Source organism: Uranotaenia lowii, chromosome 1 (assembly GCF_029784155.1).
Source record: "Uranotaenia lowii strain MFRU-FL chromosome 1, ASM2978415v1, whole genome shotgun sequence".
Lineage (NCBI taxonomy): Eukaryota > Metazoa > Arthropoda > Insecta > Diptera > Culicidae > Uranotaenia > Uranotaenia lowii.
The window spans coordinates 73,376,647-73,396,070 of record NC_073691.1 but is presented as its reverse complement, the minus strand read 5'-3'; the positions used below and the strand labels follow the sequence as shown (position 1 = coordinate 73,396,070).

At 36.2% G+C, this 19,424-nt stretch overlaps 1 protein-coding gene across 7 annotated transcripts in view; it reads right to left on the bottom strand.

The window, feature by feature from the left end:
- Window positions 1-4,348: 4,348 nt before the first annotated feature.
- LOC129749112 (myelin transcription factor 1-like) overlaps window positions 4,349-19,424 on the bottom strand; it is a 130,363-nt gene continuing 115,287 nt past the window's right edge. For 6 of the 7 annotated variants that reach the window (XM_055743992.1, XM_055744030.1, XM_055744015.1 and 3 more), the window contains exon 14: window positions 4,349-5,247. In XM_055743992.1, coding sequence (XP_055599967.1) covers window positions 4,768-5,247 — 480 coding nt within the window. In that variant the 3' untranslated portion in view covers window positions 4,349-4,767. The remainder of the gene's footprint in view (window positions 5,248-19,424) is intronic. The other variant, XM_055744037.1, reaches the window with a different exon arrangement.

Sequence of the window (19,424 nt, the reverse complement as noted above, 5' to 3'; positions counted from 1 at the left end):
ATATCTCATTTTAATATAATTTTGTTTTTCCCTCCAGATCGGGATATTTCGACTTTTAAAAATTATACGTAAAGAAGCTTAAATAAAAAACTAGGATGGTTTTTGTTTCTTACTCAAATGAACTTTAGAAATTAAACATATTTCAGCTTTTGTGGACGTTTAATAATGATTATATAGTGGAATAATATAGTGTTTTTGTATGACCCCATCATGTTTGTAAAATGCCTCCATCCTAAAATAACAGGTTAAATAGAATAAATTAATGATTTTTATCATTGAACCTTCAAATCTAAGCTCTGAATATCATCTTAACAGAGAATTGAAGATCTAAAAACAGATTTGATATAGTTTTGCTTATGGATGAACTGCCTCCATAGTATGGCAACCCTAACTTTTCTTTTATTCCATAAAATTATAATATACATAGATTTTATAAAACTTCAGCTTTGCCGTACGGAAATTATTACTTTCTAGCAGTTTCAATCAAATTAAAAGGAAATATTGCCCAAAAAACAGAAATTTTGTTCAAAACATAAATAGGCGCATTTAGCCCGCACGATTTGTGGTTCCGCATTTTAGACAACACTTATAATAAAATCATTTTCTTGGAAACAGAATAAAATTTTAACATAAAAATTACTCCAATGTATAGAGAACAGATGCCTGCACACGTGTATATAGTTTCTGTACACATATTCCATGTGATATTTGATTAAATCAGTGTTATGCTTAATAGGCGCATATAGCCCGCTCCTCCCCTACACGATCAGCCGAGTCGACTCTCTCAATAAAACGGACATTTTTTGGTAAGAAAACATACACCTAATTAAGTAAATCAACTTAATAAACAAGCTAGTTCCAAAAAAATATCCAATAAAGATCAAAACGTTGAAAAGGTAAAGCCACACGCCGTTTTAGCCAAATAGCTGATTGTAAGCTGAAAAAAATCGTCGGAAAGAATAAATAAAAAAAAAATCGGAAATAAGATTAGGAATTCAAATTCACATGTTCGCTTGGATTCAAAACACCGAAATGGTGTTTGAATTCAAAAGATTGAATTTCAAACGTTAAGAGATTCTGATTAATTCAAAGTAACGGTGAACGGCCAAGTGATCATAACGGATACTAAACAACTTCATAATATTTAAAAATTCTAGTTATCAATTTTACTTTGCTTTTTAACGTTTTCTGCACGTTGTATGCACCATTTTTCGATTATAAGAAGAAAAAAACCCTTCCAATTCCTGCTCTTTGAACTTTTTCTTTGAAAAACTCAACAATTTTAATCACCACGTCGTTATCGACACACAGAAAAGCTATCACCTAGCCTCACTTTTCCCCGTCCTTATTCTTCGTTTTCTTCAAAGTAATCGTATTTTTTAAGTCTGTATGGGAGATGGGGGCATAATGGCCACCTTAAGGAAAATGCTTATTTAACCATAGAGAACAGCTGTAATATGTGGCTTCTTAAATCTAAATGCTTACAGCTATTCATACCTCTTGTGCATCAAAAGTTTTAAGGTTGATGGGACACCAAAATTACGTAGTCAGAAAAATTACCAGTTACCAGTAGGTTTTAACAGTTATTTTTTTAATTTACAAAAACATGCGATTTTCACCCTACTAAGAAAAAGGGGTAAGTTTCAACGAACTCTGTAATAAATTTATGGTTTGCTTTTGTTCGAATAAAATTTTACATTCTTTCTGTCAAAAATGTTTTCAAGAAATAAGTGTTAATCTGCTGCATACCTTTGGGGGTAAAAATACTACATAATATTATATTAGCTGATATCATGAAAGTAAATCCTAGGATGGATGAAATTTCAATGTTAACAAACGCATAATGCAAAACAATCATATCTCAGCGTATGGAAACGCGATTTATGAGATTTAGTTCTGATTTGCATTTTGTTAAATTAAAAAAATATATATAATAGAATTTGGTGATTGTCCGAAAAATATTTATACACCAAAAGGGTTGGTATAGGATAATGAAAGCAATATAAAGTTTGTAGGTGATATCATTAAGCCAATCCGTCATACTAGAGTTTTTTTTACGGCATCGAAAAATGTTAAAATTTTGCTCGATTTTTTTAAAATGTTTTATGAGAATCAAAAACTTAAAAAAAAAAACTCTTTTACGGTGTTAAAAACTATGTCATCATCATTTTGTTATCATTCAAGGATAGTTTTATTACAGAATATTGAAACAATTGAATGAGTGTTGTGGTATAAAAATGTTGCATCTAACCCTGCTTTTGCATGATGCCCCGTTTGACGGTATTCCGTCTCACGACAAAACTTGAGGAACATAATTCCTAGAATTCGTTTGGTCCATGGAAACCGTTCTCCAATTTCTCGGGCACCCAACGTTCGCCAGATCACGCTCCACTTGGTCTAACCACCTCGCTCGTTGCGCCCCCGCTCGTCTTGTTCCTACCGGATTCGTAGCGAACACCTGTTTTGCAGGACAGTCGTCCGGCATTCGCGCAACATGTCCCGCCCAGCGTATCCGGCCAGCTTTCACCACTTTCTGGATACTGGGTTCGCCGTAGAGTCGCGCGAGCTCGTGGTTCATCCTTCGCCTCCACACTCCGTTCTCCTGTACGCCGCCAAAGATGAGTCTAAAAAGTCTAATGAGTCTAATGAGCGTCACATACAGGTTACACTTCATGCGAGGGCTTAGTCTTCTCGACCGCAGTTTCTTGTAGAGTCCATAGTAGGCACGACTTTCGCTGATAATTTGCCGCCTGAACTTTTGCATGGGTTGCTCGTAAAAAAAACTCTGATTAAAAAAACGGTTCCTGTAATTCTGTAAAACCTTCATCACACATATATGGCTTAATTTGTTTTAGAGAATTTAAAGTTTGAAAACGAAATTATGCGATTTATAATCATTGATGATGAAGGAAAATCCCCAGTCCTTCCGTTCACTACTTAAATAGCATAATACTGCTAAATATAGGAAGTACGGGTTTTACACAACTTTTTACATTTTTTGTGGCCATGATCTAAAAAAAAATCAATATGTGCATATAGAATCATGCGAAAATTATTAAATTTGGGGAAATAATATTCTTATAGCAGAATAAATAAAAATCTATTAAAGTCGAACATTTGTAGGATTCCTTGAAAGCCGTTTTTCAAGTTTGATTTTCCAGCAATTCAGTTGGCTTATATTTCCAGCAATCAATATAGCAGGGAATTTTGCTGGAAAACCAAAACAGCAAAAAAATTTAAAAAAAATGCTGTGTAGATACAATAAGCTACCTTTAGATCTAGCTAGTTTCATGACAAAATCATTTTATTGCGACTTAGATCTCATCCGAAATTTGCAGTTATCCTGCGCGGTTGCATGAACCGCATCCGCAAAATTTAAAATCTATCCCTGAAGAAGATGGAATAGTTTTAGACAATTTTGGTAAATTCAACGGAAGCAATGGTCGACCTTTGCAAAATAAAGCTTTCCTAGTTTCATGACCTTTTGCGACTGGTTACTTAAGAGAATGTTTGCTGTTATCCTGCGCAGTTGATTCGTACGAAATAAGTTTAAACCAATAACTTGAACCGCAAATGCAGAATTTGAAACTTATCCCCGAGGATGCATTGAAACCATTACGGTGTCCTTGTGCGACAGAAGAAGAGACCTGGAAAGACAATAAGGGAACTTGAATGTGAAAAATAGATCATTTATAGGTACAGGATTTGTTTTCTGCAGAGTTTTATTAAACAATACTAGAAGGATAGTTTGATGAAAATATGTCAGTATTTAAACCAACTTGGAAGAAAATTCTATTGAAATATTGAAATCAGCTGTTGCCTCAGTCGACTCTATCCTAATTGTGAAAAAATAAAAACTCAAGAAAAATTTTCTATTCAATAATTTGCTGAGTAAAATCCATAAATTTGAAATCAGGATAAATTTTTATTTTTTTCATTTAACTTAACTAAATTTAACTAAAAAGTTTTCTTGAAAAAAACCAGGACATTTTGGAAAAAAATGCTAAAGAAAGCTTCCATGATCAAACATAAAGTTCAACTATATGGTATCAACTTCGCCATAAAGCCGTCTTCAAGTTGTTACCAATGCTGTGCTATAACATTTAATGCGCATGCCCCATTTGATACTTGATGCATTTATCCCAAGTATAACTATTCTGCTTTTTTTAGCTAAAGCTCACCCCTTTTGAGGCGAGGAAACTTCTGGGATAAAATTGGGGGAGTGAAAAACTTCTATACAACGAATTTACGTTCAACTCACAAGATTGTATGCAATGGGGGATTTTCGGAATGTTACAACCGTTCAAACAATCAACTAAAACTGATTTATTTTTATTCATATAGCTCGCGCTCATAATTACATGGTCGAGATTGTATACGTCTGCTGTTTTTTGTTTGCTTTATTAATACTGAGATTCTGTATTCCTTTCATGTTAAGTGTGGGCTTTTACTCAATAAGATGCTGTCTGCTCAAATATGGAGACTGTCGTGCGATGAAATATTGCAGTAAAATGAAGGTTTTAACACGTAGCAGCTTTGTCCGGTGTGCATCTATTTGATATGTAGAGAAAACATGCTCTAAGCGTTTTCCGTTAAAAATAATTGTCAATTATTTGTTATAATTTTTAAATCTTTAGCTTTTCAAGAATTTCTTCTGTACGTTTGTGTTGCTTATTCGTTATACACTGGATTTGTTAGACGTTTACATCTCCTTTACACAGATTAAGTTGGTATACGAATATCACTGGAATAAAGGTTTTATTGACTTTATCCAGTAGTAATGGCTGTAATACCGTAATCGACTCCAGGATTCATTTTATGTGATTCATAGTAACGGGATCGTTCCAGATGAGATTGGGAATTGTGGGTATTTTGTTGATAATTTTGATAATCATCGTACTTATATTGCTGTTGTGATTGTTGCTGCGGATGATGCTGTAGCTGTGGCTGGCGATTGTAGTTTTCAGATTCATTGACAGCCATCGCTGGACGACTGTTCTGATTTTCAAATATGTCACTATTATTATTATTGTTGTTGTTGCTGTTGCTTCCGGTCGTGTGTTTTTCGTAGGGTTTCGGACTTGTGACGTTTCCCAGCATTCCATTGGATAGGGGTAATCCCGGCTGGTTCGAATTACTGGTTGGCTCTGATGCTGAAGATTTGAGCATTGAGATAACATTTCCTCGCAGGCCGTCATAGTAAGGATTTACATGGCCGTCATGGTTTGGTGGAGCATCAACTTTTTGCTGCAAGACGAATTAAAAAATTGTTAAAGAATACATTTTGCTTAGCTTGGCAATACTTCCAACAAACGCTTCTTAGTAAATGAAAAGGGCACTGCAACCATACATGTTGCAAACAATATTTTTTATGGTTCATTCATCAGTACTAATAAGACCGTATTAATTTCTTAATATTCTAAATGCCGTTTGTCAACTTATAACAATTGTACTACAGAAAAACTATTTATAAGTTAGTGTGCAAAAGAGTTAAATTGCATCCATCAACATAGGAATCTATTGTTAAAAGAATATTGCTGGTTCCTGATCGAATAGACTTCATTAGTTTTCTTCAGAAATTTTGTACTTTTCCGTAATTCCACTAGAAGCCTACATGGAAAAAAATGTGTTGCTATTCTAAACACGCTGTCATGATAATTTTACCATTTCTGCGTTATAGTATTTTAAATCACGCAAAGTATAATATCAATTTAGTAAATATGCGCTTGAAACATTATTGGAATTACTATGTACCTGATAACTCTCAATGTTTGCTGTCGAAAATACTATGCTCATGATAATATTATTATAAATTCTATTACAACTAGCATCCGCATAGTAATTTAGACATTGTGGCACCAATTCATATCAACAAAATACACATGGTACTTTTGTGAACAAAATGTATTCGACTCTAAAACATCAGTGCGTATGATAATTTTACTATGGTAAACATTCTTGTTGTTTATACTAATTAAGGATCATTAATCATCAAACCCGTGAGTAAACAAAGAAATTTTGAGCTGCTTTCAAGTTTCATAACTTTGAAAATCTTTCCAGAGCATCGGGAGAAGACACTTACTTTGACCGACGCACACAGGAGTACGTAGAAGAAAAAGTTGGCCAAAAGTATTTTTAAGTTTTTAAATCAATAAAAAAGTTTATTTTGACTTATCAAACGTTTTAAAGATCATTTAAAATTTTTTTTACCGTTTTTGTAATTTTTCATAATTTTCTCTTAGAAATTTTAACAGTTATATGACATGATAGATAATTCAGGTTAGATAAGTTGTAAAATTCAAAAAAAAATTTGATTTTTTTTATTTGTTTTTGAAAGTTAAATAACATTTGAAAATATTCGAAAAAGAACATTAATTTTACTGACCTTTCATTTGAAATAAACGAAGCCCTAGGTGACTTTTTTGTGGAAAAAAACTATAAATATTTTTAAACTTCAAACTTAAAAATATCAAAAATGCGCGAGTTTTTTCTTTTGCACATGATTATTGAAGTTATCAATTTTCTAATGATATCAAATATTTTGCCGGGACTTGCTGGGAACATAAACAAAAACACTAATTTAAAAAAAAAAATCAACGTTTAAAACAAAAAATAAATAGAAGAATTTTTAAAGCACTGCGTACTGTCTCTACAGTCATCAAATTTTGTCTATTATACATAAAATTATTAAACACCCCTCCGTTGAAGTTTTCCATTTCAAATTTTCATTTTAAGTCACTTGAGAAAGTTTTATTCATTGATATGACGTAGTCGCGCTGATTCAACGATTTGTAGAAAAATTCTATCTCATAAAAATAGTAAAATTTCGACAGCTGCAACAGCTTATAAACAAATCAGATGTCAAAAAACTGACCGGTACTTGGTGCTAAATTTATTCAAGAATCAAATAAACATTGACATAAAAGTAACCAATGAAATTTAAATTTTGAGTTTTGGCCAGGTTTTTGGGTGAAATACTCCTGTGTGCGACGTGTGTCGGAAGTGTGAATTTTAATGTTTTAAATGATGTTATCATACATGCATGCAAATAAACAAACAAACATACATAGTAATTTTACTATTTGAATCCAGCTTCTCGCGCATAACAACACATACTAGTTTCATCATGAAACATATCAATTTTACTAGACACGAAGTAAAACAATGCTTCATTTCATTGTCAATTTTACTAAAACGCAGTCGAATTTACTATGCGCAGCCAAGTTGAGCACATGGTGAAAAAAGCTATGCATAAGGTATTATAAACAACTAAACATACACCGAGGTTTTTTACGCGGTTTTTTTTACACGGTTTTTTTACACGGCTTTTTCTACACGGTTTTCGCGAATTAACACGGTTTTCGCGAATTCACACGGTTTTTGAGAGAAAATTGTCTCATGTCTAATGTCTCAAGTCTCATGTCTAATGTCTCAGGTCTCATGTCTCATGTCTAATGTCTAATGTCCAATGCCTAATGTCTAATGTCTAATGTCTAATGTCTTATGTCTAATGTCTCATGTCTAATGTCTAATGTCTCATGTCTCATGTCTCATATCTCAGGTCTCAAGTCTCGAGTCTCATGTCTCATGTCTCATGTCTCGAGTCTCATGTCTCATGTCTCATGTCTCATGTCTCATGTCTCATGTCTCATGTCTCATGTCTAATGTCTAATGTCTCATGTCTAATGTCTAATGTCTAATGTCTCATGTCTCATGTCTAATGTCTAATGTCTCATGTCTAATGTCTAATGTCTAATGTCTCATGTCTCATGTCTAATGTCTAATGTCTCATGTCTAATGTCTAATGTCTAATGTCTAATGTCTAATGTCTAATGTCTAATGTCTCATGTCTCATGTCTCATATCTCAGGTCTCAAGTCTCGAGTCTCATGTCTCATGTCTCATGTCTCATGTCTCATGTCTCATGTCTCATGTCTCATGTCTCATGTCTCATGTCTCATATCTCAGGTCTCAAGTCTCGAGTCTCATGTCTCATGTCTCATGTCTCATGTCTCATGTCTCATGTCTCATGTCTCATGTCTAATGTCTAATGTCTCATGTCTAATGTCTAATGTCTAATGTCTCATGTCTCATGTCTAATGTCTAATGTCTCATGTCTAATGTCTAATGTCTAATGTCTCATGTCTCATGTCTAATGTCTAATGTCTCATGTCTAATGTCTAATGTCTAATGTCTAATGTCTAATGTCTAATGTCTCATGTCTCATGTCACATATCTCAGGTCTCAAGTCTCGAGTCTCATGTCTCATGTCTCATGTCTCATGTCTCATGTCTCATGTCTCATGTCTCATGTCTCATGTCTCATGTCTCATATCTCAGGTCTCAAGTCTCGAGTCTCATGTCTCATGTCTCATGTCTCATGTCTCATGTCTCATGTCTCATGTCTCATGTCTAATGTCTAATGTCTCATGTCTAATGTCTAATGTCTAATGTCTCATGTCTCATGTCTCATGTCTCATGTCTCATGTCTCATGTCTCATGTCTCATATCTCAGGTCTCATGTCTCATGTCTCATGTCTCATGTCTAATGTCTAATGTCTCATGTCTAATGTCTAATGTCTAATGTCTCATGTCTCATGTCTAATGTCTAATGTCTCATGTCTAATGTCTAATGTCTAATGTCTCATGTCTCATGTCTAATGTCTAATGTCTCATGTCTAATGTCTAATGTCTCATGTCTAATGTCTAATGTCTCATGTCTAATGTCTAATGTCTAATGTCTAATGTCTAATGTCTAATGTCTAATGTCTAATGTCTAATGTCTCATGTCTCATGTCTCATATCTCAGGTCTCAAGTCTCGAGTCTCATGTCTCATGTCTCATGTCTCATGTCTCATGTCTCATGTCTCATGTCTCATGTCTCATGTCTCATGTCTCATGTCTCATGTCTAATGTCTAATGTCTCATGTCTAATGTCTAATGTCTAATGTCTCAGGTCTAATGTCTCATGTCTCATGTCTAATGTCTAATGTCCAATGCCTAATGTCTAATGTCTAACGTCTAATGTCTTATGTCTAATGTCTAATGTCTAATGTCTAATGTCTCATGTCTCATGTCTCATATCTCAGGTCTCAAGTCTCGAGTCTCATGTCTCATGTCTCATGTCTCATGTCTCATGTCTCATGTCTCATGTCTCATGTCTAATGTCTAATGTCTCATGTCTAATGTCTAATGTCTAATGTCTCATGTCTCATGTCTAATGTCTAATGTCTCATGTCTAATGTCTAATGTCTCATGTCTAATGTCTAATGTCTCATGTCTAATGTCTAATGTCTAATGTCTAATGTCTAATGTCTAATGTCTCATGTCTCATGTCTCATGTCTCATGTCTCATATCTCAGGTCTCAAGTCTCGAGTCTCATGTCTCATGTCTCATGTCTCATGTCTCATGTCTCATGTCTCATGTCTCATGTCTCATGTCTAATGTCTAATGTCTAATGTCTAATGTCTAATGTCTCATGTCTCATGTCTAATGTCTCATGTCTAATGTTTAATGTCTAATGTCTAATGTCTAATGTCTAATGTCTAATGTCTCATGTCTCATGTCTCATATCTCAGGTCTCAAGTCTCGAGTCTCATGTCTCATGTCTCATGTCTCATGTCTCATGTCTCATGTCTCATGTCTCATGTCTCATGTCTAATGTCTAATGTCTCATGTCTAATGTCTAATGTCTAATGTCTCATGTCTCATGTCTAATGTCTAATGTCTCATGTCTAATGTTTAATGTCTAATGTCTAATGTCTAATGTCTCATGTCTCATGTCTCATATCTCAGGTCTCAAGTCTCGAGTCTCATGTCTCATGTCTCATGTCTCATGTCTCATGTCTCATGTCTCATGTCTCATGTCTAATGTCTAATGTCTCATGTCTAATGTCTAATGTCTAATGTCTCATGTCTCATGTCTAATGTCTAATGTCTCATGTCTAATGTTTAATGTCTAATGTCTAATGTCTAATGTCTCATGTCTCATGTCTCATATCTCAGGTCTCAAGTCTCGAGTCTCATGTCTCATGTCTCATGTCTCATGTCTCATGTCTCATGTCTCATGTCTCATGTCTAATGTCTAATGTCTCATGTCTAATGTCTAATGTCTAATGTCTCATGTCTCATGTCTAATATCTAATGTCTCATGTCTAATGTCTAATGTCTAATGTCTCATGTCTCATGTCTCATGTCTAATGTCTCAGGTCTCATGTTATGTGTCTCAGGTCTCAGGTTTTAGGTCTCAGGTCTCAGGTCTCAGATCTCAGGTCTCAGGTCTCAGGTCTCAGGTGTCATGTCGAAAGTCTCACGTCTCACGTATCAGTTCTCAGGTCTCATGTCTCAATTATCAGGTCTCAAGTCTAAGTTACCAGTTCGCAAGTCTCAGATCTCATGTCTTAAGTCTATAGTCTCAAGTTTCAGGTCTCAAGTCTCCGGTCTCAGGTGTCAGGTCTAAGGTCTAAAGTGTCTAGTTACATGTCTTATTGTTTCAAGTTTCAAAGCTGCATAAATTTAAAGGTCTTTTTTACACGGTTTTCCGCAATTAAGGCTATGATCATTTAGTATCCGGGCAGTTACAAACGTGTGTATTTTAAAAACTATTCATTTGATCGAAAAACTTTCTTTGGAGGAAATGAAGGTGTTAATATGGCATTTAATGTAAAAATATAAAAAAAAAATTTTATCAATTATTTCAAGAAATACTCTAACTTTTTCATAAAATCTCTTTTTTATCTTTGCACACTTTTTTCAGTCATGTATTGCTTTATTTTTTTTACCACAGAAGCAAAACCTTTGCAAAATCATGATATTTTACACAAACTCACCTAGAAAAAGCAATTGGAATCTGGTTGGAACCTTTTCGTGAGTAGGCATCTCGAAGAATTTGATATCTTAAATCCAGTTTTAACATATATTTTTTTGTCCATCAGAACACATCCGTCGTATTGCGTAAAAACCGGATGCACAGATTGCGATCTTTGGAACTGATCATTATTAGTTATTTACTTGGTGTCTACTAGTCAGGCAACAATTTTTGCCTGCCGGAAATGGATGTTTTGCATTATTTAAGGAGTGTGCATTCAGTTATCCCCAATAACCATAGACTTTTTACCATATTTAAGATCAAACGTTGCACTCTGATGGTTGGTTTGAACTTCTTGTGGATCCTAGAGTGGTTCTTTATACTTCCTAACCATTTGGTCCCAAAAAAAATTAGAAAAAATCAACAGTTCATGAGCTTTCAAGTCAACAATGAAGAAGCAAGAGCAAATTTGTGCAAAATTATTTTAACCATGTCTTTTTGCATCGTAAATATCTCAAACACACGATAACTTAAAAATCTATCAAAAATAGGCAAGATAGTCCTTTTCATAACCAACACAACGCTACTAAAGTTTTGCATGTCCGAGCTCTATTAACGTAGCTATCACCGAAATAAAGTGCCCGGATACTAAATGATCATAGCCTTAGCACGGTTTTTTTTACACGGTTTTCGGGAATTAACACGGTTTTTTACACGGTTTTTTTACGCGGTACGTATATCAGTATAAAGAAAACCTAGGTGTATTTGACTCAAAAATATGGTTGCCTGTTATTCATTTAAACCACGGCCTTAGTAGTTTTACAATGATTTTTTGTGTGTTTGGAAGATCGTTGATTTTTTAAGTGAATGAAATATGCCTTCGTCAATATCTCTCAGTGATTCAATTGATACTTGCATTTAAAAAAAATCTAATGCGCTACAAAATTTGAATTAATACGTAAAATATAACACGTAAGGGGACCCCAGTAAAATAATATCTCTTATAGTTTCACTGGAATATAAGTTAAGGAATAAAAATTGCAGAATTTTTCCCATATTTTTGTTGGTTGGGTAAAACAGAACAATTTTTTTTCAAAACCAAGCAAAACCTGTGCATTTGGTTTTGATTTTTTTAAAGCAAAAAAAAAATTTAATCCAGCAATTATTCGAAAAAAAAAAAATCAATAACAAAGTGACCAATACCAAACATCTTAAATTTTTATTTATTTTTTATCGAAACTTGTCAACTACGTTCGAATCCTTTTTAAAATTCCCAAAAAAAGGTAGCTGAAGAAAATTGAGACCGATTTGAGTTTTGTTTGAGCCATATCATAGTTTGCTTCACTCGTCCGGTGAAAACTTTTGAAGATCAAGAAAATATTCCAGGAGCTACTAGCGAATCAATCATTATTCTTGAATATGATATATTTTTTTAAAACATTTTTCGAACAGTTGGAAGAGAGTTTGGTAAGTAAAACCTATCTCAAACCAGTAGTAACGGACCCCTTGGTTGTGCTGCAATTATTGTTGATGAGTTAAGCATCAACAATAGACTGAGTCGATTTGGGATCATTTTCGAATTTCGCAAACCCTGGGTTTAAAATGCTTCGTCCTGATCCAAAGCTCATCCATGATTTTTAGCAGATTTTTTAAGTTATTTTTATATGAGTAAATTTGAACTTTTATGTTTGTATGGGGAATTTGAATATTTGTTCTGAAAAATCAACATCATTTTTGTTTCTTCTGTGGAATCGAGCCAGTTGATGGTTTTTGTGCCAATTTATAAATTATTGAAAGGAAATTTTTCGCTGAACAACTTTGTTGAAGATCGTAACTTCGAATCTTATTAAGCAAAAAAGTTATTAGCTGTTTATCAAGGGTATGTCTTTTCGCATTGATTAACAATAAATTCAATTGACATCACTGCTGAAGCATTTCGAAGTATTGCACGAAAAGTAATCATGCAATACCTCGCCAGGCACCCAGCAGTGATGTCAATTGAATTTATTGTTTATCAATGCGAAAAGACATACCCCTAATAAACAGCTAATAACTTTTTTGCCTAATAGGATAAGAAGTTACGGTCTACAACAAAGTTGTTCAGCAAAAATTTTCCCTAAGGGAATTTATAAATCGGCACAAAAACCATCAGCTAGCTCGATTCCACAGAGGAAACAAAAATGATGTTGACTTTTTAGTACAAAATATTCAATTTTCCTATACAAACATAAAAGTTCAAATTTACTCATGTAAACGTTACTTAAAAATTCTGCTAAAAATCATGGATGAGTTTTTGACAAAGCTTTTTAGGCCCCAGGGTTTGTGAAATTCGAAAAATCGACTGAAATCGACTCAGTCTAATGAACACTATTTTAATGTGCGATGGAGACTTCCCATACCGACTCGGGTCGAAAGACCTATCAGCCACTGGTGGGTTCTCATACATACATACATACATCTATGATATATTTTTTTAACATTTAAAAAAGTAATGATTTTTATGACTGCTAAACGAGGGCTAGAATAAAAATAAAACCGAACAATCTAGAATACTTACTTTATAAGCATACGAAAGTATTAGTATGAAAAATGCTAAATTATTGTTAGCTTATCGATCATTATTGAAATAAGTCCTTTTATTTTAAAATTATCCTCTTCTTAGCAAATAATCGAAAACCATCATGATATTTTCTTGTAGATGAATTTCAAATTATTTTTATCATAAAAACATACTCATAGTTGATGGTTGAATTTCAAATTTCATTAAGTTTTTCTTTAAATATGAATAGGACTTAAATCTTATCTTCTTTCAGATTTATGATTCTGTGTTTTGAGCATTCTGCCACATATGGAAGAACTTTTTGACAAAAGTTTCTAATATTTATTCAATATTTTTTCTAATGAGAATCTTATTCTTTTTACAAAATTGTAAATCATTCGCATTATTTAATCAATTTCAAACAAATTGCATGATAACGATTTTGTAAGGTATGGAATTGAAATAAAACATTTGGATTTAATTTATAAATTTTGCAATTCCTGCTTTGGCACTGATTGCAGCTTTGTTTCTTAATTTTGAATTGAAAATTCATTTGTTATCTACTGCGTATCACCCGTAAATTCCGACCTTTGGCTGAAAGCCAAAGGACATCAGCAAATTATCTTCTACCTTTTCCTTCTGAAACATCATCACAAGCAGGGTTGGCATAATTCAACGTCATTAGTCAAATGACTGTGACTGTTGAGCCTCTTGGTCCGTCAAACTCATTTGACTGTTCCTTAACGACCAGTCACTTCGTTTGCCGGTCATTCATTCCCCAGTCATTTGAAGCTAAAATATTAACCTAGTCAAGCAATCGCATTCAACCGACCGATGACGAAAAAGAAACGCATTTATTATTATTGTTGCTCCTGCCAGCAAGCCGAAGACGACCGAAGAGGAACAAGAAAAGCATTTATTATTATTGTTGCTCCTGCCAGCAAGCTCGTTTTCAGTTTTTTATTGCTATTGTTGCTCTCTGCCAGCAAGTCGTTCAATTAGTTGTACCTGCCGTCAGCAGCCGATCGAAGTGTGAAGAGATTTGCCAGTCACTCTCAGGAGAAATTTTGACCATGTGTAGGAGCTTCGCCAGCCGATGATGGAGAAATGTTGATTGTTGTCGTGCTTCATCCGTCATGCGAGTAGTGAGGCTCCGTCAATTGAGAACAGTGCCAGTCGTTTGATGAAACAAAACTAGTCGGGTCAAGCGTGACGGGCGAAATTTACCATCACTGATCACAAGTAAAAATATTGTATAAAATTGGCCCAAGTTTACTGCCCTGAGGGACACCAGCTCTAATAGGTGTCCTTTCAGAGCATGAATTTTGATAGCTTACTTGCAAGGTTCGGCTAGTCAAATAATTTTGAATAATTTTGGTGAGATATACAGGAAAATTAAATCGAGCTTATTTAGCTACAAAACCTTTGTGCCAAACACTGTCAAAAGCTTTTTTTCAATATCAAGAAGAGCAACACCAGTTGAATAACCTTCAGATTTGCAAGCGTTATTCATATTAGTTACACTCAAAAGTTGATGTGTAGTAGAATGTCCATGACGAAAACTAAATTGTTCATCAGGGAAAATAGAATTCTGATTAATGTTGTTGGGGCAAAGCGCTTACCCAATTACACGACCGGTTCGGACACTTTGCGGAATTCGCGGATAGTAAAAAAAAGGCCACTTAAACTTTTCGGTCAAATTCGCGACGGTTTATTATGCGGGGTGATTTCACTTCGACGGTGGTTTAGTTTGGACTGTGCTGCTGCTGCTGTTTCAATCAGCTGTTTCGGCAGTCACGCACTAACACCGACGCAACGGCAGAACTGTCAAGCCGTGCGATGTTTTTTGCTGGGGGTGTTCAAGCATTTTTTAATGATTTTAAATTGTCGATATTTCTGCTATCTTTTTCCTACATATGCCGCCCGCCTTGAAATCTCATTTCAATGCATCTCGCTTACTCTAACGGTATATAAAACTAGTTTGGTTTGTTTTGATAACTGTTTCTTCGTGAAAACGGTACTTCTAAACTAGACTGAACTTATACAAACTAAAGTTTTCTTCTGAACTGTTTTTTTCCAATCTGGTGTGTGATACAATTCTACAGAGTGTTCTTTTACGTGAATGAGATGTCCAGTGGTGTGTGATGATTCCCGTTAGCTGCTGCATATTCAGGATCAGCTGATGGGAAAGATGTGTACTGCAACCTGCATTGCCGATACGGTTACCAGAGGTGTGAAACTGAATTCACTCGAGTAAATGATGATACTGATTGTTGAAAGTTCTTCTGTTTTAGGTTGCGAAGGATGACCACGACTGTTGTTGCTCTGTTGCTGATGGATTTAACGATGGATTCAAGCCCGATGAACCTCGTTAGACTGAACATGGAACTGCGTTGATGTTTATGCTGTTCTGCGATGCAATGCCATGTGTGATACGACTCGATGACGTGAAGATCGGTAACAGGATGACCTGGTAGGACGAAGTGCGCTTTTTAAACCGTTGTATTTCAAAATTGAAAGAAAACTTGCCTGGTGCGGAGGCCAGTGGGCCTCCGCGGACTCCTCAGACGCTTCGTTTCCTGCCTTGTTGGTGTGTTCAACGGTTTGGTGTCGATGTGCGAGGTCTTCAGCCCGAGCTGCGCGTGGCAATGCTGGCCAAGCCTGCCGAACGCTGCTCTGCTTTGGACGAGAAGGTTGATTGGTACCTGTCAACCTTATTTTGCGATAGGCGCACTGCATCTGACGGAGGATAACCCTTATGCGGAACGTGCACAAGATTGTGCTGGCGCTTAACGCCTCTGTAGGTGAAACCTTATGTTTCATTCTGACGTAAATTTTCTGACACAGTACTCAAACGACATATATCTGACACAATCACATGCTTCATGCTTTTAAATCGGGCATAATTATTGTACTTAATCAGATCTTAATTGAATTTTGATTGGTAAACTGTATAGATACTTTGAAGACTTCAAAATGCAAACTCAAAAACTGACAAAATCTAACTCTGTTGTTCTTTCTCCGATGTGACATTATTGTCACGAATTGGTAAGATGCATATCTTCGAAATGCCTCTTTGATAACTTCCAGATTGCGTTCGAACAGTTACAACTCTGACATTACCATCTGACCCAGGGTGAATTTCAGACACTCTTCCGATTGCCCATTGTAATGGCGGTAAATTGTCCTCTTTAAGAACTACCATCGTTCCGACCTTGATGTTATCTCGCTGTTTCGACCATTTCGTTCTATTATGCAGATCAGACAAATATTGAATTGACCATCTTTTCCAAATTTTTTGAGCAGTTTTTTCCATTCTGTAAAATACGTTTAAACGATTTTCTGGTATATCTTCCCAGTTCTGTTCTGGGGGTGCAGTGAGCGATTTTTGAACCAAGAAATGACCAGGAGTAAGCACTTCAAAATCGTTTGGATCGTTACTACACGGAGTGAGCGGACGTGAATTTAGAATTGCCTCAATTTGTACAACGACAGTCTGTAGTTCTTCTAGACCCAACGTGCGTGTACCAATAGTGCGCTTCAAGAGTGATTTGAACGACTTCACTGCTGACTCCCAAAGTCCACCAAAATTGGGTGATCGAGCTGGGATAAACTTAAATTCTATCCCCTGGTTTGCTGAATGCTTTACAACCGATTCTTGGAAACTATTCTCGCTGAATAACTTGGAAAGTTCGTCGAGTTTCCGTTTGGCTCCAACAAAATTTCTGCCGTTATCACACATAATCAAACTTGGCGTGCTTCTTCGGCCACAAAACCGTTTGAAAGTGGCAAGAAACCCATCTGTTGACAAGTCTGACGCAACTTCAAGATGCACAGCTTTCGTAACCAGACACACATAAATGGCTACAAATACCTTCACCGGGCGACATCGACGTTGGGGGTAAGTGACAAGGAATGGGCCGCAGTAATCTACTCCCACACGTTGAAATACTGGGTTTTGTGTCACTCTTTCCGGGGGTAAATCAGCCATAAGCTGTTCTTGAATTTTGGGTCTAGCACGAAAACAACGTACGCAATTATGAATTACTGACCGAGCCAAACTGCCTGCATGAATTGGCCAAAACTTTTGACGAACTGTTGCGATCAACAGCTGCTGTCCAGCGTGAAACAACTTCTCATGGTAATACGACATGACTGATCTGGTAAGCGGATGTTTATAGTCCAATATAAACGGATGTTTCCTCGTTTCAGAGATTGCTGCATTCTCTAATCGACCACCGACACAAATTAGTCCATTTATCATGCGTGGATTGAGAGACAGCAACTTTGAACTGACTGAAATCTGACGGTTATTCGAAAAATCTGTATATTCTTTCGGAAAACTTTCTTTTTGGGACAATCTGACTAAGCACTGAAGGGCTTCTTCTAACTCTGAAGCTGACAAATATTCGACTTTTCTGTTACTGTTGTTACACTTTTGCGCATTGAAGCGAAATCGCAAAAAGTACGCGGTCAACCGAATTGAATCTACAAGTGAGGCTCTCAATTCAAATATCTCATTGGTTGTCAAAGAATCAGCGACGGCAGTGACAGCTCCCCTCTCTTCGAGCATGGAACTGGGTATTTCTGGGCAAACTTGTTGAGGTTGAGGCCAATGCGATTCCTCCAATCGTAACCAACTGGGACCATGAAACCAAAGAGACTGATACTGTAACTGAGCGGGGGTCATTCCTCGCGATATGATATCTGCTGGGTTTTCTGTGCCTGCGACATGACTCCACACGCCCGACCGTGTAATGTGCTGGATTTCAGACACACGATTTGCCACAAAATTAGTCCATCTTGACGGTGAAGACGCAAGCCAACATTTGACTATCATCGAATCTGTCCAGAAAAACGATTTGAATGAAGATAGCTCCGTACTTTTCACGAGCTTCTCGAACAGGTGAGCAAGCAGTAATGCAGACGACAACTCCAACCTTGGAATTGACTGACGTTTCTTCTTTTTCTGGAGATTTTCTAAAGGGGCAACTCGTGATTTTGAGGTCATCAATTGAACAACAGTTTCTCCCGATTCTGACACAGTTCTGACATAAATACAGGCCCCATAGGCCTTCTCTGACGCATCACAAAATCCATGGATTTGTAATGAACTGACTGTTTTACTGACACCCACCCATCGTGGTACTGACACATTATCTAACCCAATCAAATTTCTTCTGTATTCATCCCAAGCGCTCTTTAAATCTTCGGTAAGCTCGTCATCCCATCCGCATTGTAGTTTCCAAAGTTCTTGAACGAAAATTTTTGCCTGAATAATCACAGGACCGACTAATCCCAATGGATCAAATAACTTAGAAACATCTGACAAAATTGACCTTTTCGTAATGGGTGCTGAACTCTTCCAACTTGGAGTACTAAACCGAAAAACATCTGACTCAGGTTCCCATAACAATCCCAAAGTTTTCACCATCGAGCTTGATGAATCAAGCTCCAAAACCGAACGTTCATCTCGAAGATTTTCAGGGATTTCTAAGAGTATTTCTGAGCTGTTCGAAACGTATTTTCGCAAAGACATACCTGCTGAGTCCATTAATTCTGACATTTCTTTGACTAACTGTACACCTTCTTCAATACTGTCAACTCCAGCAAGCATATCATCGACGTAGAAACAACGACCCAAAATCTTCGACGCTAAGGGATGAGTTTTAGAACCCTGATCGGCTAGGACTTGCAAACACTTTGTTGCCAAGTAAGGCGCTGACGCTGTTCCGTAGGTTACTGTTAACAACTCGTAAGTGCGAAGGGGTTGATTGGTGGAGTCTCGCCAAAGAATTCTCTGCAATTTTTGGTCTGATTTCTGAACTTGGATCATACGGTACATTTTGGCAATATCTGCCACAATCGCAAACTGACACAATCTGAATCGCAATACAATATCAATCAGCTCATCTTGTACAACCGGGCCAACCATAAGCGCATCATTCAAAGAAACTCCTGTCGACGACTTACAGGAAGCGTCAAAAACCACCCGTAACTTTGTCGTGGTGCTTTCGGGCTTAAGAACTGCGTGATGCGGCAAATAGTAGCAAACTTCATTTACCTGACTTGAGCTGAC